General features: G+C 36.5%; 1 protein-coding gene across 7 annotated transcripts in view; it reads right to left on the reverse strand.

Annotated features, from left to right (window-relative positions):
* Positions 1-25,565, reverse strand: part of INPP4B (inositol polyphosphate-4-phosphatase type II B) — a gene marked incomplete at its 5' end in the record, with an annotated part of 191,005 nt that overhangs the window by 98,510 nt on the left and 66,930 nt on the right. For 4 of the 7 annotated variants that reach the window (XM_021394499.1, XM_021394495.1, XM_021394496.1 and 1 more), the window contains 5 exon segments: positions 7,375-7,522; positions 13,731-13,803; positions 15,770-15,880; positions 16,203-16,314; positions 25,076-25,155. In XM_021394499.1, the coding sequence (XP_021250174.1) occupies positions 7,375-7,522; positions 13,731-13,803; positions 15,770-15,880; positions 16,203-16,314; positions 25,076-25,155 (524 nt within the window). 7 annotated transcript variants of the gene reach the window in all.

Below are 25,565 nucleotides of genomic sequence, written 5' to 3' on the forward strand. Positions count from 1 at the left end.
ATGTTCATAACACACTGATATTTACAGTTACTACTACGCAGTGTTGTACAGAGCCAAGGCCATTCCAGTTTCCCATCTCATATTAAAGAAGGGCTGTGAGGGAACAGAATTAGGACAGTTTAAGTCAACTGGCCAAAGGGGTATTCCATACCATGTGACAGCTACAGGATGGGGAGAAATGGTTTTTTACTGGAAGAGGGCTGATTTACATGTTGCCCACCAAGGCTGCAAATACTCCCACCCTGGAAGCATTGAAGGCCAGGCTGGATGGGACTCTGAACAATGTGGTCTGGAGGGAGGCGTCCCTGCCTATAGCAGGGGGGTTCGAACTAGATGATCTTAAAGGTCCCTTCCAACCCTAACCATTCTAAGATTCTCTCATTCTACGACATCATGTGGAAGGAGAGTTTTGAAGCGAGTGGGAGTTCATCTCTCTCTCTTCCGCTGCTCGAGGGGCTAGCTGGGCATCTGTCAGCAGGTGGTGAGCAACTGCTTGTGCATCACACATTATATACATTCACACACACACATATATATGTCATAACTATTATCGTTTTCCTTTTCTCTATCTTTTTAAATAGTTTTATCTCACCCTCAAATTCTACTTTGTTTTTCTTTCCTTTTGATTTTCTCCTCCATTCCACTGGGAAAAGGGGAAATGAGCAAACAACTGCGTGGTGCTTAGCCACCTGCCAGGTTAAACCACAACAAATGCACAATGGAAACTCTTAGCAACGAAAGCACCTCCATTTTTATTGCCTTCTGTCTTGATTACTCTAATATCTTCCTTTGAGGTCTTGACACTAACTTGCCCCATTTTGTATCTAATCAAAGTAATATATATAAACAGGCTGCCCCATTCCTCCTCCTCCACATAAAATCTAAGACAATTAACTTTTTCTAGCACTCTCTCCTTTTCACATCAAACTTCTTATTTTAGTAGCCTAATTATGCCAGGCTTTCATTGAGTACTTCCCATTACGGTTGGAAGTCGTCCCCCATTAAAAAATTGCACATCCACCTTTTACCTCCTTTACACTTTTCTGCTACTGTGGCAGAAAAATCATAGAATCACCAAGGTTGGAAAAGACCTCCATGATCATCTAGTCCAACTATCCACCTATCACCAATATTTCTCCACTAACACATGTCCCTTAGTACAGTATCTAAATGTTTCTTAAACACCTCCAGGAATGGTGACTCAACCACCTCCCTGGGCAGCCTGTTCCAATACCTCACCACCCTTCTGGAGAAGAAATTTTTTCCTAATATACAACCTGAACCTCCCTGGAGCAACCTGAGGCCACTACCTCTCATCCTATCACTGTTAGCTGGGAGAAGAGGCCAACTCCCACCTTGGCACAATCTCCCTTCAGGTCATTGTAGAGACCAATAACATCTCCCCTGAGCCGCCTCCTCTCCAGACTGAACAATCCCAGTTTCCTCAGCTGCTCTCAATAAGACTTGTGCTCCACACACCTCACCACCTTCGTTGCCCTTCTCTGGACATGCTCCAGGGCTTCATTGTCTTTCTTATAGTGAGAGGTCCAAAACTGAACACAGTACTCAAGGTGCAGCCTCACCAAAGCTGAGTACAGAGGGACGATCACTTCCCTGCTCCTGCTGGCAACACTATTTCTGACACAAGCCAGGATGCCACCAGCCTTCTTGGCTTCCTGGGCACACTGCTGGCTCATATTCAGCCAAGCATCAACCTATACCCCCAGGTCCATTTCTTCCACACAGTTTTCCAGCCACTCTGCCCCAAGCCTGTAGCATTGCCTGGGGTTGTTGTGGCCAAAGCGCAGGACCCAGCACTTGGTCTTGTTCAACTTCATCCCACTGACCTCCGTCCAGAAAACCAGCCTGTATAGACCCCTCTGTAGGGCCTTCCTACCTGCAGGCAGATCGACACTTCCTCCCAACTTCGTGTCATCTGCAAACTTACTGAGGGTGCACTCAATCCCTTCATCCAGGTCATCAATAAAGATATTAAATAGGACAAGCTACAGTATCGACCTCTGGGGAACCCCACTCATGGCTAGCCACAAGCTGGATTTAACTGCATTCACCACTACTCTCTGGGCCCAGCCATCCAGCCATTTCTTTACCCAGCAAAGTGTGTACCTGTCCAAGCCATAGGCTGACATCTCCAGGACTAGGATCTGTTTCCCCCTTTGAAATAGATGAGACCCATTAAAATTCAATATAAATCTTTTTTTTTTTGAAGTACCTGGTTGATCATTAGTACAAAAATTAACAAATTATTGATTTTACATAATTTAAAAGCGATGAAAATTTCCAAGAATAAACTATAAAACTCCTTGGGATCCCACAGAACTGTTAGAAAGTCCTGAACCTTTAATTTCAGCTTTTACTCTGAATATGATGATGATTTACAATCCATGGACTCCTTGCTCTTTAGGAGACTTGAGCTTTACCTAGCTTTCTCCTACTGAGGGGAAGAACAGTCACGCAGCACATTATGCTGATATGCAAGATGGTTTAGATTGGTGTGTGGATAGAAACATCCACTCTTCCCTTTATGAACTACATCAGGACAACGAGAGATTTGTAAAGACTGCATGACTGGATACTGTTGCCACTGGACTCAAAACTTAAAACTAGATGCAATTTTTTGCTTCCAAGAAAATATTCAATAATACCATTATTAAATGAAGGTTGAGCACCCAGGGCTCAGATTAATATTGTACCATTCGATTTAGAGACTCATGCTTCTATTTATTTAATGACACCTTAGATATGTGATTGTAGGAAACTATTCAAAGTACCTGAAAGATGCAACAAGAATTTCTTGTATTATTTATGTTGATAGTTTCTACTTAAACAGTCATTGTTTTGCATCTGGTGGTTTAACAATCAAGGAAACAGAAAAACTCACTTTCTTATCATACTGGATATAAGGATATAGGAACAGGATAAAGCTAATAAATATTCAGAACCTAGTCAAAAAAGAGCTCTGGAGTAAATATAAAACATAAACTTCAGGGTACAAGTCAATCACTCAGAAGTAACGGAAGTTTAAAAGTCTGCTCCTAAGGAAAGAAGCACAGGAATTAGTTTTCTTAACAAAATTTAGTTTGAAATGTACATATTTATGGGTAACCATTACATCGTACAGTAGAATAGAAGCAAATAAAGTTACTTGCATATTTCTTTATAAGAAGTTGTGGACCCTCTGATATGTAGGCAATAACCCATCAAAACAATATAAAATCTTTTCCAGAAATAAAAGAATCACAGTCTCTTTACTATATTATTACTAAAGCAATCAAATAATTACTAAGGAAGATTTAATCCCTTCTGGAAAAACTACTACAATAATGTATAAAAGGATATTTTTCTTTAGTTCCTAAAGTTTTTCATTTAGAACCTCTTGAAAATAGAAGTTGTTTTTCTCTTACAGAATTTCTAAGAACTGTTTCAGTTTCTGATAATTCCAGTCTGAGAGGTAACAAAAAACTTAAAAGCAGACTGTGTTTATCTCAAATATTTGTCACCAAAATAAATGCAGGCAAATAAAATACAGTTAAGAAAAATATTTTTAAAACATGTTTCCTGCACGTATATGAAAAATCAACTGGGATTTACTGTCTTGAGAATATTTTAGACTGTTCCCAACAGCTGGAGTTTTAAAGGTTATTTTGCATTTCTGACCACCATGATCTCTTTTCGATTATCCAGAACTGTAGGCAACAACCAAGCTAAATTAAAGCTGTTTCTTCCTCCTTGCCTTAAAATTGTTTCCCTTCCTGGGATATTTTATTACCTATGTTTATCTCTAAAATACTCAAATACGCGCATTTGAGGTTAGGTTTATGACTCCCTTTTAATATCAGAAGAATTATTTTCCTGGATCTCATGATTATAAGAAGTCTTAAATTCAGTAATACTCAGAATGGCATCTGTGGAATTCACATTTTGTCCTAAATTCTATTTTTAGTAATTAGCAATTATGTATAGAATTGTTTGTTCTTTTTGTTTGTTTTTACATTTTCCTGTTTCATCAGAAACAGCTTGCGTCAGATTTTTAAGACAACGCTTTTGCTTCTATTGTCGAGCTGAAGCAACATTTACCTCTTTTATTTATAACTTTAATTTCTTTCAGACTGGAGTCATATGTGGAAAGATTAATCATATTATTAATTGCATGATTTCTCAAGCATCTAAATAATTTTGTGGGTGTTTTCTTTTTTCCAATTTATTAATCAATACTTCATTCAAAACAAACAGTGCTGATCTTTATGACATCAGTAACAATGACATTGTGCAAAACCTTTAAAATCACATTTACACTTTAATGTCTCTTATATTCTCTGCATCCCGCAAGTGACATGAAATGACAAAATTACACCCAATTTAGTGCTATCAGAACCACAAATATTGCCTATCTACTACCTATATCCATGCAACAATTTTGCCGTGCCACTGTTCAAAACATTTTTAAGAAGTCATTTTTAAAATAGTGTGCAAAGGTCCAGAAGATCAACGTCCACTCCAAGAATTTTCATATTAAAAGGCAATAGCAAAGAACACACCTTACAAACAATTCAAAATTTTTCCTCATTCTGGAATGCTGCATGAAAGAATTCAGAAAACAGATTGTGAAATCTGTATTGTACTGACCACAGCAGAGATTGCACAAGTGTCTACTGGAATTGAGACAGGCCAGCCGTTCCTGATGCAGCAGGTAAGCTTGAATATGCCAGTTCAAGTTTGAAAGACACATGTATGGTAGTTTCTACTTCAGTTCCATAATTCTCTTGCTGTACTGATTTAGTGCAACACAAGCTTCTTCTACAACTACAAGCTTAGATTACATAGGCTAACCAACTTTCTGAACTAGTTATTGTAAACTACTTGCCTTTTTCATAACCATCGTGATCAAAAAACTACTTGGCTAATCTTGCGTGACAGATGTAAAATATCTAGAGAAGATCTGTGTAAAGAAATACTAAGAACAGTGGAAAGTACTCATTGGAAAGCCTTGAGAAGGAAACAAATATTTTTTTAATAAAAAGCAGCAAAGTAGACTAAATGACCCTTTTAATAACAATAAAAAGGACCATGCACCTCCTCCTATTCAAACTTCTTCCAAGGAGGTTTGAAGGACAGTATCTCAAATGCAAGGAAATCCTTAAAAGCATTACACCATACTAAAAAACTATGTTAAACACCCTCAGAGGTTACATATTTCAGACTATCAAGTTAAAATACAAAAAAGTTTGGTTGAAAATGAACACTAGTTTAATCAAGTGATAAACAATCTTAAGACCTATGAGAAAAGAGAATTGCAATACTGAATAGGTTTAACATTGCACTTGGATATTTGTTACAGGTTATTGCTTCAGACCTGACAATATTGAAGTAACATGACTATACTGAAGGAAGAAAATGAAACATGCAGAGCATAGTAAGAAGTGGACTGAGATAAAAACATTTATTCTTTTATACTAGCCAGGGGAAAAAAAAAAAAAACACGTAGAGAAGAATACTTCAGAAAGAATAGCCTCGAGAAGGTACAGTCCAAGTTTTGCAAGAGTTCAAGAACTAGCATAGCAATTTTCTCCTTAACTTACTACTTTCCAAATTTAAGGAGTCTGTAAGAGCGCTCATCTTTGCAATTATTTCAGAAAGCAAGGCATGTACAAAGCTGAAGCTCCAACCTACATGCTTATACACTGATAAGTAACACGGACGTCCCTACTGCACCCCATCTGCTAATATCCTACCAAAAGTTCTTGCTTCTCTTGATTTTACCTCCTCCTTCAGACTGACACAACCAATTTTTCTCTCTCACTGTCACGCTCACACTTCTACCAGGCTTTAAAACTAACCACACAGGCAGTCAGGAAAATCAGAAGCACATGCTTCGATCTTCAAGCCACATTTACTTATGTTTCTTCCTCAAAGTATTTCTTTGTTACAGTAGGTACTGGATGATCATTTAACAGAAATAAACAATAAAACAATGCTATGAGCTGTTCCAAAGAGATGAATGCTATAACGTGAAATAACAGCAAGTATTGGCATTTGCACTATGGCTTTGGAGATGATAATGCTTAAGAAGTAAAAGTGGTTAAAGTGATTCTCCAACGCTTAAATGGTATCTACCTATTGGGCAAATAAAAATTTGGGAAGTGGATGAGCTGTACAGTCAGCATGATCAATTTTTATTGCTTACCAAAAAACCCTTACGCATTAATATTCTCAAACAAGATCTGGCCATAAACACCTAAACACGGAGCTAATGAAAAAAAATAAAGTATTATACCAATTCACATATGATTTTATAACCTATCATCACTACAACTAAATATGTACTGATTCACTGATTTTATTAAATGCAAGATTGTGGACTGTCACCTACTGCTCTATTGGCACAAAAAAAAAAAATCACACAGATGCAGTAGATGGGCATAATAATAATAAATAAGATAGGAACCCCTACTGCAGGATCTCCTGTTGCTAAAGAGGGAATACCTGAAAGCACACAGGGTATCTCAGGGATGCAGCATTAGCTCACAGTGCTATTCTTACACATGAGACAAGATGCCCATCTATGTGAGGCAAGAAGCAATAATTTTCTGCATCATTCAGCACTACTGGAAAAAGCAGGCAAGCGTTTAGGGAAGCCCACGACCACTAGAAACATTTTGCCCAGCTGTACCAGCAGAACTTACTGTTCATTAAAGGGAAAATTACAATTTTAGAATATGCAGTGGGAATTTGGGTATATAAAAGGTTTATGGCCAGTGGCGCTCCCTCTCTTTTTCCCAGGCCATTCACACTGTGTTGATCCTAAGTTGCCTTTGCTGATTAAAAGGCCCAACATGAGCTAAGGCTACAAAATTACACTATTTTTGTAATTTTTTCTCATGTCAATTAATGTAAATTAGCTAGAAGAAAATTGATTTATATTCTCATTGCTTCTTCACTAACTACGAACACGTTACTTGCCATTGCTTGCATAACATTTATCTGTGATATAAGTGCTGCCAAAGTACAAAACAAAACACTACAATATAGTTCACATCCTTGTCATGCCTTGTTTCTTTATAAAACCTTTTCAGAAAATTTATGTTGTTAACCAAATGTTGATTCTTATACATTTCAAGTCGTGACTGTACTCTAGAACACTTTATTGCTCAGAACTTAAGAAGTCACTGTACTCTTAGAGAATTCTGAGCAATCAATTCTGTTGTTCAGCTACAGCTGTAAAGTCTTAAAAGCCCAAAGAATGCTATACTTGGCCTATTTCACAGTACAAATTTACATTTTTTAGCTCATTGTATACTTTATTCTTATTAAGAAAAAATATAGTATTTACTACTGCTAATTCCTCATCCTTACCTTCTCATATCCTCCTTTATGTGCAGATTGATCAGTTCTTTAGGAACGTGGAAGGAGAGGATGGTCTCAGCCATCTGTTCCCGGATCTTCATCCACTTGTTGTCAGAAGTAGGAAATCTGTACAACTTGCAGATTGGGTTTTTTAACACTGCAGAGAGGAAAAATTATATTGTTGCTTTCCTGTGGTTATATGACTGAAAATTTATGAGTATAAATAATCTAAAAATAATACATTATTTCCTCCCGTTGCTTGTAGAATTACTTTTAAAGCCATTAAAAATCTATTAAATATATCAGTATTTTATTTATTATAGCAACATGTAGAGGACCAAGTGCTGCTAGTATAGCAGATGAATCACAGCAGGTATTCTGTGAACTTAGTACTTCAGTGTAGTAGAAAGAGAAGTTACACTCTCTATTCTTACACTTAAGATACAGTTAGGAAAAACAAAATGCACAAGTAAACAATGAACTTGACACAGCCAGTGCTATCACTTACTACCTGTTAGAACCACTCACATGAATAATGAATTTCATTGGACAAGTGAAGCATGCCTTGCAGTTTAGCAGTATCTGATGCATCTTCTCCATGATATGTACATAGAGAAGTCATTAACGTAAATAGATGACATGCTTCTAACATAAATAGAAACCATACCGATATGATGAAGAAATTGGTACTTCATAGAAATAAAGATAACAATCCTATAAACATGTTATATGCTCCGTTCCCAGGTCACTGTTGTAACTCGTAGCTCGGCATAGGAAAATCAAGATATTTAGGAAAATCAAGATACTTCATGTCTTGGAAGTTTATCCTTAAAACCCACAGTTTTTCACCTTAAATCCCTTGCACATTGGCAACATTCCCACTCTGGCCTTACAATGGTGTACTGTAATGTAGAAGGGAAATTTCTGTGCTCTCCTTTCTTCCCTATACCCACCCCACTCTTGACCATTGAGGAAAAAGTTGAGAAAATAAAGTATCATTTGACTACGTGAATAAGCTTTGTGGGGCACAAATTATTGTCATTAAACATACATATCTGCAGCTTCCTAATGCAGAATGACTTTGGATAGCCAACCAAAACCTCCAAAAGTACTTTTCTACTACCAGCCCTCTGGAAAAAGCCTCAGAACAGGTTCCCATTGATCTGCCACTGAATGGTCTGTAACTCAACCAAATGCATTACCCAAGTGTGCTGAGAGGAAACCTGTTGTCAATATGACATATACTAGTGTCATGGTTTCATGGTTTTTCATTGGTATTCCACATCATAATATCATGCAGCGCACTGAGAGTTGAAGAGTTCATTCTTCTCTTCTGAGGAAACTGCCTCATTAACTCTTCAACTCCCACTGGCAACCATGACAACTAGTAAGAATTTCAGCTTCTTTTACATCTCATTGCCACCATTATTGCCTATGTAGGCTGATTTACAGAGACAACAACACAGACAAAGTTATTAAAGTTACGCAAGTGGTCTTGCATATCTAATCAAGAAAACCTCCAGGAAAAGCCTGAAACAAGATCACAGATTCAAAGGTATCTGTAATAAAACAGCTGTTGGCAATTTATAAAGAAAGGAACACTGCAAATATTCACGTTCATTTTATATTTCCATCATTTCATTGAGATCTCTTTAACTAGTCTTATGAGAAATTAAAAGCTTTTAGAGTATTTTTGCCTTTACGATGCATTTTATTTACAAAAACTAGGTTCTGACTTATTATTGTGAAACAGGCATAACAGACGATTGATGGAAATGGCAGATGAACAATAGGAATTTCTGTTCATTAATAGCACACAAAATACCCCAGTGTTCAAATGTCATCACATACATTTTACATCGTGAGAATTCTCAAAAAAGAAAAAAATCTTCAAGCTCTGCACTTATGATCAATTTGCATCCCATGTCTGGGCTTTACTCTATTACTTCATTAAAATGTGCAGTAACGTTCTCCCATTTTCCTTGTCTTCCACCAAGATTCTTGTATGTTATAAAAATCAAATTTTCAGTCATGTTGACAGCCTCTGTCAATCCATAAAGCAGATGAAAGGCACTGATCATCTTCCACTAACAAGATACATAATGACAATCTTCAGAAGTCAGAGGGAGCTCAATAAACTTGGTTGAGTCAGGTCTGTCTTAAAACAGAAATCAGTCACAACAGGTAATTTTTTTTTTTACTAATTTATTTATTTTGTAGCACCACCTGTTCATTATGAAGCAGGCTGGTAATATTTACTATGAGATTTCAAATAATGATGACCTAGATGCAAAAGTCCCCACTTTTTCTCCTTTTTATGTTTACTTTCCAATAAGCTTTCAAAGCAAGTTTTTCTAAGGAGAATGCTTAAATATGCACTCAGAATCTATTACATTCACAAAATTCATATTTGTCTGTGAGAACCTAACGCACGTACACAAAATGGTTAGCTGAGCAGTACGTTTCACAGTCTGTTCCCCCTTTATCTCTCCTCATCATCATCACCAGTAAAACAACAACAAAAAGCAACAACCAACTGAAAAAAACAAAGACAAGACCAAAACTACTGCAGCATAACAGCAAGGGAGATTAGAATCACTTTGGAAACATGGATCCGAAGTTGTTTCTTTTAGCATTTTTAAAATTATCAAGACATTCTTTAGATGCTATTTAAAAGCAGTATCTCTGCTACTGAAATTTCAGACTGGAAGCCAATTATGGTTCTTTATTTAAAAAATAAGGAAAAGAGAAAGCAAGAACAAAGCAAAAAATCTTTCCATGAGTTTATGAAGAAAACTTCATTTATAAACTTACACAAAAAAAGACCGGGAGGAAACCCAATAATTTTCATTTTCATTGTTGCTAGCTAGTTTGTGAGGTCGACAGTAAGAGCTGCACAATATTTTGTTTTCCTGTGAAGAGGAACACTGAAATGTTTACGTGATTCCATAAAATTCTTAGACATGTTTTTCTTTCTAATTTCACCAAATGGTCTTAAAAAGAAATCCAGAAGGCTTTTAGCACCCAAACAGTAAGGATGGTAAGACTAGAATTAGATTTTATAAGTAGTAGTTATTGAAATGAGTGAAAGTTTCATAAATTTAATCCTTCCTGTATTTAGACTGTGATCGTGAAGGGCACTGGAAAAAGCAATTTCAGATGAACTTCAATAGTTTAAAAAAGGAAAGATTTATTTTAAAATCACGTCTTCAAAGCACAAAGCTTTGAAGCCAATACCATATATTTGACTATCCATACTTCTTCACATTCTCATTTTTAAAGACCTCTGTGATTTTTACTCCATGCAATATACTTCTCACTGCTTCGCCAGTAAAGAAAATAAAAAATTAATAAAAGATCCAATACTCTGTTTTCATTCTTGTTCCCTATCCAGCACAAATCAAAGAATACTGCTGCCATATACTAATTTACTTTGAGTGTTTCTATTTATATCTTCCTTTTTTAGGACAGATTTATTATGATAGGATAATTTTCAGCTTCTTTAATTTTTGCTTAATTTCAATTACTTTTATTCATTTTATAATTGCAAAGGGCAATAGGTTTGCTGGCAAGCAAATGGCAAGCATTCCTGTAGTAGAAACAAATAACTCTATTTTGAGACATATAGATTAAATCCTCGGGGATATAATGGAATAATAACAGCTATCAGTGAAATATACTTATTCCCCTGACTCATTAAGTGCCTCATAACTCAAGGACTCTGAGTTCTACATAGAAAGTTTTAAGTTTCAGAAGAATTTCAACAGGTTTTAAGATAAATATAGGGGTATTCTTTTCAGTTTCATAGTATTGAAGGACTGATAAACAACACGAGGGAGATAGGAACAAATGTTTAGAACAGCACACACATGTAATAAACACCTATGTTTGTGGAATATATCTTTACTGTAGTTCTGTATGTTCACAGCAGGGAGAGTAGTGAAGGCAATGTACACTGCAGGCAGGCTGATATCCTCTGATATCCTTCTACCACACTGTTTTTCTTCCTCCTTTCTTTTCATTCCTTGGCTCTGATTTTGCCACACTGAATTTTGCCTGATTTAAACATATTATTTTTGGAAATTTTCAGCTGAAATGGTCCAGCTGTTCAGAGAATGAGGCTAGAAAATACAGGTCTATGATGTTAGAATTATGAGATCTGCAATGTAAAGTTTTGTGCTTTATAAACTTGAATTCTGACAGTAAGTCTTCTAATTGTCATTTCCATGGCAATCCACCCAGATCTGACAGTGATTTAAGCTTAAGGAAAGAAATCTTACTTTGTAAAAAATCAAGATAGATTGACTTGAACTAAACACCATATACGTGCACCAGAAGTCAGCCTCTGTTGAAAAGCATCATTTCTAGTTTCTAGTACTAACAAGGCTGTGGATGTGTCATTCCTACAGAGTGGATGAATACCTTTTTTGGACACAACTAATGTGCGGTATAATGTGCTTAAGGGCAACACTAGTACTCATTTCAGAAAGCTCATTTCCAGGCAACAGAGACAGTGTTAATCTACATGAAGCCCAGACACAGAGACATGCTAGGGAAGAAGCTTGACTGGTTGGGAAAACAGGCTGGGAGTAGAAAAGGAAAGCAAGAATTTCTTAAGAAAAGAAATTGGGAATTCAGGAAGAATAAGGAGAAAAGAGAGGGACTGACAAAAGTTGGAATTGATGCCAGGTGTTTACAGGGAGCACAGGCAATGCTGGGGCAAGAAGACAAAGTCACAAGTACAGGAAGCAAATGGAGAAGTAAGTACTTATTAGAACAAACTTCTTGCATCTGAAAATCTTCCCAATATCCTGTGCGCTGTCATTTCTCATATATGAGATCTTCAATTTTGCTCTTTCCTCTCTTTTTGAAAATAAAATACTCAAAAGAAAATTTTAAAAGAACACAACTTTTGCATATTTGAATATGTAAATTCTGGAAAAGGTAGATGGGCTGGGAGTTTTCATTTTATGTTTTGTGACTGTATATTAGAGCAATAAACATGGATATCTAAGTGCTGTCTATATATATTGTAGAATCCCATTCACTCGTGGCAAAGAGGCTAAAGCTTCATTATTGTAAAGCTGATACCTACTTTGAGAGCTCCAACAATTTAACACAACTTATTCCCCAAAAAACATTTGCCCATAAAAAAAATCAAATCCAACAAAAGGAGGCAACAAACTGAAAGAATTCATTTGCAATCAGTAACACTTACTCTGATTAAAAATTGCTTTGAGACTCACTATCTGGATGCCATACAGAATCAGAAACAAAGAGCTATATTAAGTTTGACCAAGTCATTCAGCTGGCTCTGTACCCCATCTCCAAGAAAAGCCATAAGTAGATACCTAGATACTCTCCCTGCCTCCAGCTATTTCCAGTTCCAGAATTTCTGGAACCAGATGTGGTTCCTGCCCATTTAGTAATTCTCAATGAATATCTTTTCCACAAACAGTTCTAGCCTCCCATTGAATCAGTGACAAGAAATGGCAGTTCTAAAAAGTTTTTCCGTTTCTGTTTTTTCACAGGAAAAAATACAGCTTTCATACACGCACAGGAAGACTATTGTGGTATGTTTCTAGTGTTTCCATCAGACTGCAAAGCTGGACTACTATGTCTCCTGTCCTATCAGCGAAGTAATACGAAAAAGTTTTGATAAAGGTTTTAGAACTTCAGTAACATTTATCTTCAACTGCCTGCAGCAAATACACAGAATACTTGACAGTACTGGGGTTTCAGATAACCCATATAACTTATTTGTGACATTGTTACTGTAGAGCAATGGAGATTCATAAACTTGGGCTAGTAAAACTTTTACGGTGCAGCATATCAGCATGTAATATTTCTCAGTATATTGAAAGAGAATTCTAGTTCAGTAAAGTACAGACAAGGCCAGAGCAGAGCTAGAACTGAGAATGCCTTGCTCATCATTTCCACAGTTTTAGCATGTATAGCTTTCAGATTGAACCGAAATTGCCATGCCATCAACTACGAGAAAGATTAATTCTCCTGCATATTCAATTGCAAATAGGATGTAATTATTTTAACAGGATGTCATGCAATTACATGACAAAAACTTATGAGGTTAATTCCATGCCCAGTGAAACCACTGACAGTCTTGAAAAATCACTGAATTGTAAAGATGTTGGAGTGGGAGATTTCACTAGTATTTCAGAAAGCATTGCATGTCTGAAAGTTTTCTTCACATTTCTTAGAAAAATGACACAGTCAAAAATACATAAAATATTAATAAATCTCTACATGTTATGAAGAGCCCTTAAAGAGATCTGCTCCAAATCTTTGTGATTTCTTCAAGACCAGGTATTCCAATAACCATCACTTACAGAAGTTAAAATACTCACCTGCATTTAATGAAGGCAAGTTGTCTTTACCACTTATGCCTTCAGGTGCTGTACACTCATGAACCAATGCACACTACAAAAGAAACACAAATTCATATGTAGCACATTGTGGCATGACAAGGAGTTTATAAGTGCTTATAAAAGCGTTTGTAAGTAGAAGACTAAAAAGAACAGTGAAAACTTCCCAACCCTATCTTTTAATTACCATTTACATTTCTCTCTCTGTACGTTCCAATATATGGTAAAACAATCAGAAGTACTACAGAGAAGATGACAAAATATGGTCAGCCGTTCCAAAACAAAACAAATATTTCCTTCCGATACAATGGCACAGGTTAAAACAACTTGTGACAAGTCCTGTGGTTTCAGAAGGATTTCTTTCAATAACGCAGCTTTCACATACACAGTGTCAGAAAGCACTCAATGAATTTTTAAACAAGGCAGAAGTAGGAGCCACAAGAAATCTTTAAAATGTGGTTGTGGTTTGTGATTAAAGTAATCTGTTATACAAGTGAATTGGAAGATGTTTCCTTTGATAAGGTTAGCGTATAAAGTAAAAGTATCAAAAGTTAATGGAAAAATCATCTGATATAAATCCACTTTTAAATGTGCTAGTATTAGTATTTTTCATGTTCCTCCCTCAGTCAGAAAAAAGGTTTCCGAAGATGACAGGAAACTCAGTTACCATGGCTCTTTCTTGATTTTCTGCTGCAGAGCTTGAAGCGAAGAGCAAGACACGAGGTACTCCCTACTACTTGACATTTCAGGTAGAATCGAACTATTAGCTTACTCCTCTGTGAGTAATTACCTGTGTACAGTTTATCTAACGAGTTAGCAAATCTAATTCAGAACTTATTTCTTTGAAGTAATACAGCATCTCTACATTCTCACAATTGTTTCTCAGGAATATACTCATAAATTTTATCTCCACTATGAACATACAAACTAAGAGTCCATGATGCAAGACCATGACACAACTAATCATTAAAACTAAGGACTCCTATGAAGATCAGAAGTTGCACAGCTGTCACAAGGTTGCTCTTTCTTGACATATTAGAATCCCTTAGAAAGAGTCTATTAAAAGCTTTTTTGCTTCCACAACTCAGACACTGGTCAAATAATTGCTCCAAGTCTCATTCAACATTCTGAAACAATAAAAATGAAATAAAAGAGAAGGCTAGAGAAGCAGTTAGTTTTGTATATCTTGTAGAAGTTTTATGGTACAAAACAAGAAAGATGTCACAGCATTTGTTGGCTGCTTTGGAATTAGTCCCACCAGTTCATGTTTTTAAAAGGACTTTGGGGTTCCTACAACAAGAATGGTTTAAAAAAGTGTATCCTTAGAGTTTGGTAGACTATTTTTTTCTGAGCCGAAAAGATACTCAGAACAACGCCATTCTCTCCAAATACACATTCTTTTGTGTTACATCTAAGAGAAAAAGAATGCAGTACTTAAATCTGAAAGTTTGATTTTTTTTTCCCCCATGAAGCGTGGAGTAAGGGAAGTACCTTAAGTACATCATAGTATTACGGTTGCAAAAATTCAGTGAGGCTGCGGGGACAGAACCATCAGGTGGCAGTGACTGTTCAGGTATGTCAGTTGTCATCAGACTAGGGACTCAGTAAAATCCTTTTTATTTACTGAAAACCATTCAAACCCCAATTTCATCATTCAGAGTGGTTGTTTCTGAATCTTGCCCTAGCCCAGGCCTCTTGCCATCCATTCTTTCCACCCCTCCTTTGGTTCCTTCCAAATTCATTCCCACTGCGTCATCTCCAGTTTGCATCTCCACCACTTCTGGATGCAAGACTTGCCTACGGCAGAGCATTTTTGCCCTTTCCAACCCCCTTCTGCTCTTCCTCTTGCCTCTTACCATGGCTGCCTCAATTCAAAATCCCTACATATACCCTCTGCTCAACACTGTCCTATTCTAGCACTGAAGTACCACTGTTGCCCCCCACTGCCCCCCTAGATTGACCCCACCATTGTATGCTCCCATGAAATGCAGCTGAATCTGTCCCTCTTTAAGGGGATTCACCTCTTCTTTGGCTTGCCTGTCTGCCATTCTTCCCAGGTTTTCAGTATTGTGGGCACTGGTTGCACTTAAAAATCCACATGAACAGGATTTCAGTGGTAGAAAACAGAGGAACTGTACAAGGGAAAAAAAAAATCAGATTTATGGTGTCTCTACTGGACAGGTGTTGATCAGGAGTGATTAAAGATGATCAGCTGAAATCAAACCAACTTTTAAATTTTTTCTGAAAAAGGAGAGGGACTAGGAAATCAATAACAGAGTATTAATCTGCACGTTTTCATAAAATTTATTTTTATTTTTGAGAGATTAAGTGTGAACAGTACTTTATCCCATATTTTTTTTCAATAACTACATAACACCATGTGGTATGAGTAATTTAGGTATCTGGTGCAACTAATAATTCTAATTAATTTTGTGCAATCAACTGAGTTGTTACCTTTTGATCCTGTGCATCTGTTGTGATGTGGCCTGGTTCCCCATCTTCTAGCTCTCCCATCCTCACAAGATTGACTTCAATGGTACCAACTGCCTTTCCACCATCAGAAGTTCTGGAAGAAAAACCCCATGACATTGGATCACATGCAGCATCTCATTCCAGCAATAAAAACATTTTAGATAAACATTTAGTTCCTTCTTCTGTATAGCTGTAGTGATCTGTATTTAATTTGTTATTTACATCTATAAAGCAAACGTTAACACTACGGCTTATTATATTTTCTGCATATTGCTTGTAACATGGAATGTTTTCATCATAAAACTGAGGACTGGAAGCTGGTATAAATGGTGGAAGAATCCATGCACATTGCCAAGTTTTCATTCTAGAAGGTATTCTGTCTGTGGACTGTGGGGGAAAAGAGCCATTACCTGTTGTGCCAATAGCTCACTTAAGACCTGCAGTCTCACTGCACAGTATGATGCTTTGTTTCCTAATAATCTGCAAAGAACATGCTCAGTACGTTAATAAATGTGTTGCTAAATCACTACAGTGAAACAAATCCGAACCTCACTTTTCTTTTTGTACTATCTCTGCAGAGTAATTATACAGAATCAGTTCCATTTATTTAACTAAATAGGAGCGGCTAATGTAATTCTAGGTGAATACCTTTATCATTATTTCTGCAGATAGTTTCAGGAAAAAATAAAACATAATTCCAATTACATGTCGAAACAAAGAATACTGCACGCTACCTTTCAGCAGAAGCAAAGTTACAAAGTTTTTAACTCTAAAATGATTCAGTGCTTTTTGGCTTTCACTGGCAGCAAAACTTTACTCAAAACACCAAGGTTGCACAGCCAGTCTCCTCTAGCTTATTCTGAATTCTTGGATTTTTTGAAAGGAAGGAAATAAATGTAACAGATCATTTGAGAATAATGAAAAAGTGTAACAGCTACCAAGCAGAAATTAGCAATGATGATAATAAGTTAGGAAAATTGAAAAGCGCACAGTGGAAGAATGAAAACAAATGGATTTGGGGCAATACCATATATCACCTCAGAAATAAAGATGAAAAGTGGTAGAGCTACAAAAAGCAAATACATAGAAGAAATATTAGTCAAGTAGTTCCAATAAAAACCTCCACATTCCTGGGGAACCCCTCACTGCAAAACAACAAGCTCAAGTTTAGCAAGGACACTCTTAAAGATCTTAAAAAAAAACAACATCATATCATAGTAGTAAAGAATGGATAAAAATACCACCTAGTGTTCTCAGAATTTTCCCTACCATGATAGAGCCTATAGCCAAGCACTGGCCCTGTTGTACACCACCAGGATGGTGCAGCATCACAACTCTGAGCAGGCAGGCAAGATAAAGCCCAGAACAATTTGGGCCACAAGAGCCCCTGTGTGGCACAGCGCCGACACATGTAGTCCCTGCACCCAGGCAGGCCAGGCCCAGGTTGGCTCAGCCTTCCTGCCATGTGTGGTGCTTGGGCTTTCCCCGGGTATTTGCTCAAACACAGACTGCAGAACCCCGGCTGCCACATTTTTACACAGTCTTTATTTTTGCATGCTGTATCAAGCCTTAGTTAGGTCAGAGGAAGTTGAGTTTTCAGAATGATTCAAGTTAAGCACCTACATCAAGCTTTATGGGAATGAACACTAATTTATCATGCTAAATCAAAACTTTCCTTCTTTACATACATAAATTTTTCACATATACATTTATAAATATAGCTACTTGGAGCTTCCCATTCAAATAAATAATTTTTGTTACAAGCCATTACACCTATGTGTGATTTAGTAAAATACACTCACCTTGCAGCTACACAAATTAAATGTTTTTATTAAAAAATCTCTCAAAATAAATATAATTCTCCATATTTACATCTACTTCACTTGCTCTAAGACAAATTCATTACTGATATTAAAAAAAAGGTATAATTAAAAATGAACCAATTCTAGATGGCATTGCAACCAAAGAAGCCCATGTTAATTAAAGTATACAAAACAAAAATAATGAGTTAGAGAGGTTCAATGTCCAAAGGGTGTTTATGAGCAAAAGTACGTAACAGTTTTGAAATGTATGAAAGACAATTTAAATTCCTTCTGAAATTAGAACATTCCTCTCAGTTATTACAGCTCAGTAGTTTGACTTGTTTTCTTCTTCCTAGATAACAACCAGCACGTGAACTAGGTTACCTCAGCAAAGGGACTACAGCATTTCCAAGGAAAAAGGGAATACACAGGATGCTAGCATATCATATACAACTTTTTAAATCAGAGTCAACGTGTTGCTACAAGACTGACAATTTTTCAACATCTGAGTGTGTCCTGATCAAAGCGTCAAAGGGACAACCTCATTAGCAGGCTGACTTCAACATGCAGCAGCACTTGGCTGTTATCCTGGTCATTCGCTTGACTATTAGAAGAAAAATCCTGCCTTTCCATTTTTTAGGAAACATGATTTCTAAGGTCAAAGAGACCTGCAAGTGTGACACTGACCTAGATAAAACAGATCTGATTCAAAATTACATCAGGGCAAATTAAGAGTATAATTGGAAACTGAATAAAAAGGAGTTCTGTTTGCAAATGAACTGATAAAAGCCAATGAAGTAGGTTGCTCAAGTAAAACAAAATAGAAATGGAATCATCAGTTACACTTTCTTGGTCCTTGTCTGAATTGCTTCAGAGGACTGAATATTCCCCCTCACTGCTGTTGCTATTAGATGGCCTCAGCGTGGTGGTGTGCGTTGACTCCATTGCTAGCCTGCACAAGCAGGAATACAAGTGTGGAAGCTTTCTCCACATGTTGAAAGAAATACAATTGATGAAATTTTATTTTCTATCAACTTCTTCAATGATTGTGTTCTCAAAATCACTCCTGATCTATTCTTAAACATATGTAATATTAAAATATGAAATGCAATATCTGTAAGAGAAGGCAATGCAATTGAATAAAACAGTGGGATTGTTATGTTGTAACTGTATTCTAAGAGCTGTATACATGTCCAGGGAGAAACCATCATTGTCTGTTTAAGACACTGAATTTCAAATACCACTGGTGCACAGCAGTCTTCAAATAACAGACATGTCATGGATTTAAAACTTTCAAGCAACATAAAGAGATAATTATGCTTAAAAGAAAATTAAAAGTGAGAATTACACAGAATTTATGCAGTAGGAAAAAGAAAGCATGTTGATCACTGATATAAGATGGAGACTTGTATTATTTTACTCTGAACTAAATCAAACAGTACTGCACACTAGATATATGTATATATTTCAGGTCATTTCCTTGGACAGACAGATAATTTCACACATACACACTGTTAAGCAGATCATTAGGAAAATTATTAATGGGCTTCAAAATACATTACGTTAGAAAAAGTTTATTTGCTGTTGTTTAATAAAGTTGAAAGTGCAGCTTGCAGCAACGCACTGCAGTGATGACTGTTCCTGTGCCAAACTGCTTATAGCCATGAGACAAGATGCACTACAGAACCCCAGAAGTTCAGTATTACATGGATTGCACCTTGAAAAACCTGCATAGGGATTTTTCTGACACGCACAGTGGGGATGTGGAATAGAACAATAAGAATAAATGAAACAATTGTCAATGTGAGAAGCCCATATTTGGCTGTAACTCTAGTTGGCTTGTGGTACTGGAAAATTCCTGATGATTTATTCCATTTAAAGCAGCCTGGGACAAAGAGCACCAATTGCCCCATATTTGTCTACAGAGCATCAGCATTTGGAATATTATCAATAAAGGAGACAAAGTGTTTGAAGAGTGACTTCTAAACCAGATTTGGATGCAGAGGATGCAGGCTTCAGTAGCAAAGCTGGCATTGTTTCAGTTCATCCCTTCTCACTCAGTCCAACTTGCCTTCCTTCTGCAGTGCTTGCTCCATATGCCACAGCCATAGTCCCTTGTCAGTTTGCACCCACCTATATTGGCGTAACTAGAGTTCCATGTTCTCATAAACACTAGCGCTGTAGTTCCAAGTGAAACAGGAGGTTTCAAACTTAAAGCAGTACTTCCATTAGTGCTGCATACAATGTTGTTCAGTTTACAAAGTCAAATCCAGACACTTTTGAAGTTGTCTTGGAATCAGCTCAGGTTTAAAACTACAATTGCTTACTAATGCTTCTAATATTATTGGAAAGTTTCTTATATATACGCGTTCGCTTACCACCCCAAGTCCTTGAGGGCCTCCAGGCTAATATCAGTTCCATCAAAGAAGAGAGAAAGAGCTACATAACACTGTCCTGAGCAACGGAAACGTCCACCTCTAGTGATAAAAGGCTGACACAAGCATTCAGAAAGGAAGAAAGTAACAAGTTAGCAACGGAGAAGCAGGTGGGCTAGACAGACTGAGAACAGTAGCTATTTGCCTCCAATGCACTTCTCATTGAGTCTCATAACTGCACAGTGAATATGCAAATTCAGGCCTGCTAATTGGTTCCCATGGCTATACCTTTCTACCCAAAAAATGGCTTAAGAACAGAAAGAAAAAGAGAAACAGACTGTGTATTTGCATAACAGTGTTAATTATAAATGACAAAGCTACTGACTGCCTGAAACACAAGTGGCATGATTTCCAGTCTAGCAGGCAGCCCCATTCTCCAGTGCATAACACACAACAAATGCAGTTAGCATAGGCTAACATACAGACTGCCATAAAATCCATTTTCTCAACTGATGCAATACATTCTGAAATATGTACGCACAAAATTACTGTGCTTGTACAGAAATGCTGCGGTGCTCTACTTATTCTGCAGAACCACAGTGGAGTCTATCTCAATCGATATGGATTTTAAACAAGTGCACTGGTAAATAATGTTTTGTAAAATTGCAATATAAATACATGAAGTCCTGCAATGTTCAATCCATTCTCTGTTTTCATGATTTCAGTGTAATGTCACTCAAGCTTCACGTCAAAACAAGTTTCCCCTCAACTCTTTGGGAGATTCACCTGGCTGTCGTTTATCTGCTTCCTGTGGTGGATGACAATGACATGAAGCAGCCAAGAAATCACTTTCAGAATGGAGTCCTGGTAAAACTAGCTGCAGGCAGATTCACACTGAATTCTAATAGGGAAAAGTAGCTAAACATTAGTATTTTACAGTGATTATTTGATAAGGAAGTCATAGAAACAAAGGTCATATATATTTAAACCACTGCAAAAAATGACAGTGCTGCTTTGAAATTCTGTTTCATTAATTAAACGTGCTAAATATAACTTGTATTGAAGTGTTGTTGTATGTCTTATGGCCCACTGAGCTACATGATGTTTGGAGAACTGTGTTGGGGCCCTTCTTTTTCTTTTTTAGTGATACACCAGGGTTTTTGTTTGTTTTTAACTTCTCAAAAAAATTAATAGCTTATCTCCTTTATTGAAAGGTAATAGGTTTGGATCTGCCCAAGGTTAATTAAAATATGGCAGTTAAAATAAAACAGATTAACAGACAAATAGATATCGTCCAAGAAATCAAAGCAACACAGAATAAAGTTAAAAAAAAATCATGTCAGTGACCTGAGAAGCCACACTACACCCAGATAGGATTACTGGGAAAACAAGAAGACATAAGATATTTCTATGCATCTACTGGATGCTTTTATTAATTCAACCAAAATCTCAGAAGCCTGGACACACTCCATCCTAGTTCTTGCCTTCATATGGTTAACTCCATAGCTATAAAGCTCCTGCTTACAGGAGGCAAAAGATTACCCACCAGTTTCACAGTGAAGTAGTCTACTTCTACTTTCATACTGCCTACTATCAGGAGCATCTCAGACAGATGGACCTTAATTTTATAAAACATAAAAGAGCACCATTATCTTTTGCCAAGCTTGCTGCTTCTTACATGTTAACTTACTCAAAATCATACCAAAATCAGCTCAGCTTAAAATGACCTTCCTGGAAATAGGACAAACTACCACCGTGGGGGAAGCAGCTAATGGATGTACTAATTGCTAGCCCTGTACAAAAGGCCACAGATCCAAGCCAAGCCAAGCCAAGCCAAAAAAAAAAAGCCCAAACCACCCAACCTACAAAACAAAAACATAAAAACATGATGTAGTACACGTCTAATTTACAAAGGATAAAGGAATTTTTTTAATTGGATGTGCTGCAACACATAGTAAGTATTAAGATGCAATCTGCTATTTAATGTGGCTTTTCTTTTATTCAATAGCCCATTTTATCCTGCTCATTATCATAACTCAGTGAGGAAGCTGCAGCCGAGAGGTATTGTATTATTACTGCAAAATGAACAATTCAAATCTATAGAAGGCATTTCTCTTTTTACAGGTTTCGTATTGGAAACTGGAATCCCAGGTCTCAAGTAACCAAACTCCTCTGCTGACATCAGTTGCATACACTGTCAACATAGAAACAATTCCAGAAATTGACCTGTTCATGTTTTGAGGATTAGATACAGGTGCACAGGTTTACAACAAACACTCACTATATCACTTTAGTGCACCTTTTAAAGAAGAAAGGAAAATCAAAATAGGAAACCTTCAGAAAAGAAGATTTTGTGTCCCTAATCACTGCTCAGGTACAATGGTGGGGAGAGGGAATAAGTAGAGCATCATCTGTCAAGAGCAAGGGATTACAGATCTGTGCCTGCCCCCTATGAAAAGCCGCCATAAATTAACTGAGAAAAGACAAGAATATTCACTTAAAAACATTTTTATATTGTTCACATTGTACCTCATGAAAACAATGGCAAACCCCAATACATGAATAAAAACCTGCAGAAATGTAACCAGCTTCTCTAATTAGACCAATGTGTACAGAACACACCACAGAGTTATTTCCAGATCATTAAATGTCTATTTCAGACCTATCAAAGGAGCAACTCTAAAACACAGGCACTCCATGGCAAACCCCCATCCAACTCATATCAACCAAAATTGAACAAAACTGCATGCTCTGACAAGACCCTCTGTATCCACTGTCCTGCAAGTAGATACTAATATAACAGGGCAACTGAAGAAAAGTAAGTTTAGATTACTAGACTGCTCTGGTTGAAGTGCCTTTGAGGAGAGTTAGATAATCTCTATTGTTGTTTTTTTTTTCCGTGCTGCTGAACAGACATACTCAGGAAGTGATCCCATATTTAAAAGATTAGTGTCCCTTAAAATAAAGAAATTGATTACACTGAATAAAGATTATCACATAAAGTATCTGCAAAACAGTTTGAATTGGTGTAATATTTAACTGACAGCTTCACAAAGAGAACATATAAGACCAAAAAAAAAAAAAAAAAACCAACTTAAAAGCAAACCTTTAAAGGTTCAGAGGTTCAACTGCAACAAAGCTGGGCATGCTGTCATTTATTGCTCATTAGTTATCTGAAGTTTTGGTTCACATATTAGAATCTCAAGATTTAAAATACTCTAGGTTTCGCAAAACTTTACATTTTTTCAACTTTGCAGTCAGCTATAATGTCATCTGTCAAAGGCATTCTTTCAGATCAAGGTTTCAACATACCAATTGCAGAGGCAAGCAATGTTAGTCCCAAAAAAACCCTGAAAATTTGCAATCCTGTCAGAAGAGACTTTTACAAACATTAACTTGGTATTTATTTAACCAAACATTTCCATACAGAGCAGTCAGTTCACATTTTATCTAATCCTGTTTTCTTTGTCAGAAATAAATCTATCTTCTTAGTATATGTAGCATTTTCTGTATTTGGGTGAAAGTGAAATCAAGGCTGTTTTACCTTTTCCAGCAAGTTAAATATACATATGTAACCATTACTGCTACAATAAGAAGACTAGTAGAGTAATTAAAGAAAATATTTCAAGAAGTTTTCTTTCAAAAAATGCAGACACTTTGACATGCTGGAACTATGACAATGTCATTGAACATTGGACTTCGAACAATGAACTCAAGGCTGGCTTCATGTTTAACTCATATGTAGCATGAAGTATGTAACATAACTTTTCTACAGCACCTACGTGTAATATCCCAAGGCAGAATATATACCAGAAGATTTAGAGTATCTTCTACCATGTGTCTCAGCTTTCTTAGTCACAACTTCTTACACTAAAAATTTTGCCTGTGTAGACACATGATGCTCAGAGAATTTTACCTATGCCTATCCAGTGACCCCAAATAAATTTCCACTGTGCCTGCAAAAACCATAAATCAACACCATGTCTGTGCTGTATCCAGTCCAATGGATTAATACTGAAAAATCACAAGCTAAAATGTTTCCCCTAATCTTAAAAAGGTTTTAATTTATATCTTAAAGTATCTTATAACTGTAAGTCAGTATCAAAGGTGAAAATTCTATTCTTCAGTGCAGAGCTTTAATAAATATCTATTCAGCACAACCCTAGTTTTCAACCACTGGCCATGACTCTCCTGAAGATGTGTGTTCTGTCACTGAATAGTGTTGTACATCAACCCTCACTGACACTTGGCTGCATGTAATGATGAGTTTAGGATACTGCATTGATTTCACATTTGAGAGAAGTCTTAATTCATTATGTCCATCATCTTTAAATACGGCTAGTAACCAAACAGCTAACGGTACAGTTTTTATTCTTTAAGACACACATATGAAATGAAACTGAGAACCTTACACTCCTTCCTAATGGAAACTTTCAAACAAAATCCTCAAGTTCCCTGAAATTCTTCCATACATTTACACCAAATAAGTACTAAACTTTTCTAATCAACTTAAATAATTGCTATTTCATTTTGACTTTGTGAATGGTAGAACCAGAAGCACTTCAATCTGATATCTAACATAAGCAAAGAAATATGGAGCTTCAAACAATCAAGCGGGAATCATCAAATGCCAGGAATTATTAACTTGATCTGGTTTACTACAGATGAAAGCAATTACCTGAGGGTAAGGGTCAACTGTTGTTCCTTTGACTTCACCAAGTCTCCTACTATAAAAGTTGTACAGCCCAGGAAGCTTCGCTACAAAATGAAGCAGAAAGAAAAGATAATATCTCTATTAATTTTTCAAGCTTTAATTGTTACTTCTTTGGTCTTTATTTCTTTGATACCTAGAAACATTCCGGCATACATACTTTGACACATTATATGGTAGAAATCTGTTATGCAACCGCAATGTGATTATCATAAAGTTGTTAAATACTGGCTTAATGGAGAGGAACCACTCTCATGAAAACCACTCTGAAATGGATGTATTTACTATGAAGCTACTTTGCTATGTATTTGTTAAAAGGAAGTTCAGTAAATGTTTATTAATAGAAATGTTGTATTTCTCTAGTTTATAGCAGTGTTTGTAAATACTTGTTTCCTCTATTACCATTTTAAGGTGAAACTATTCATTGCAGTATGCATACAGAGAAATGTGTTAATAA

This window comes from Numida meleagris, chromosome 4, assembly GCF_002078875.1.
Source record: "Numida meleagris isolate 19003 breed g44 Domestic line chromosome 4, NumMel1.0, whole genome shotgun sequence".
NCBI lineage: Eukaryota > Metazoa > Chordata > Aves > Galliformes > Numididae > Numida > Numida meleagris.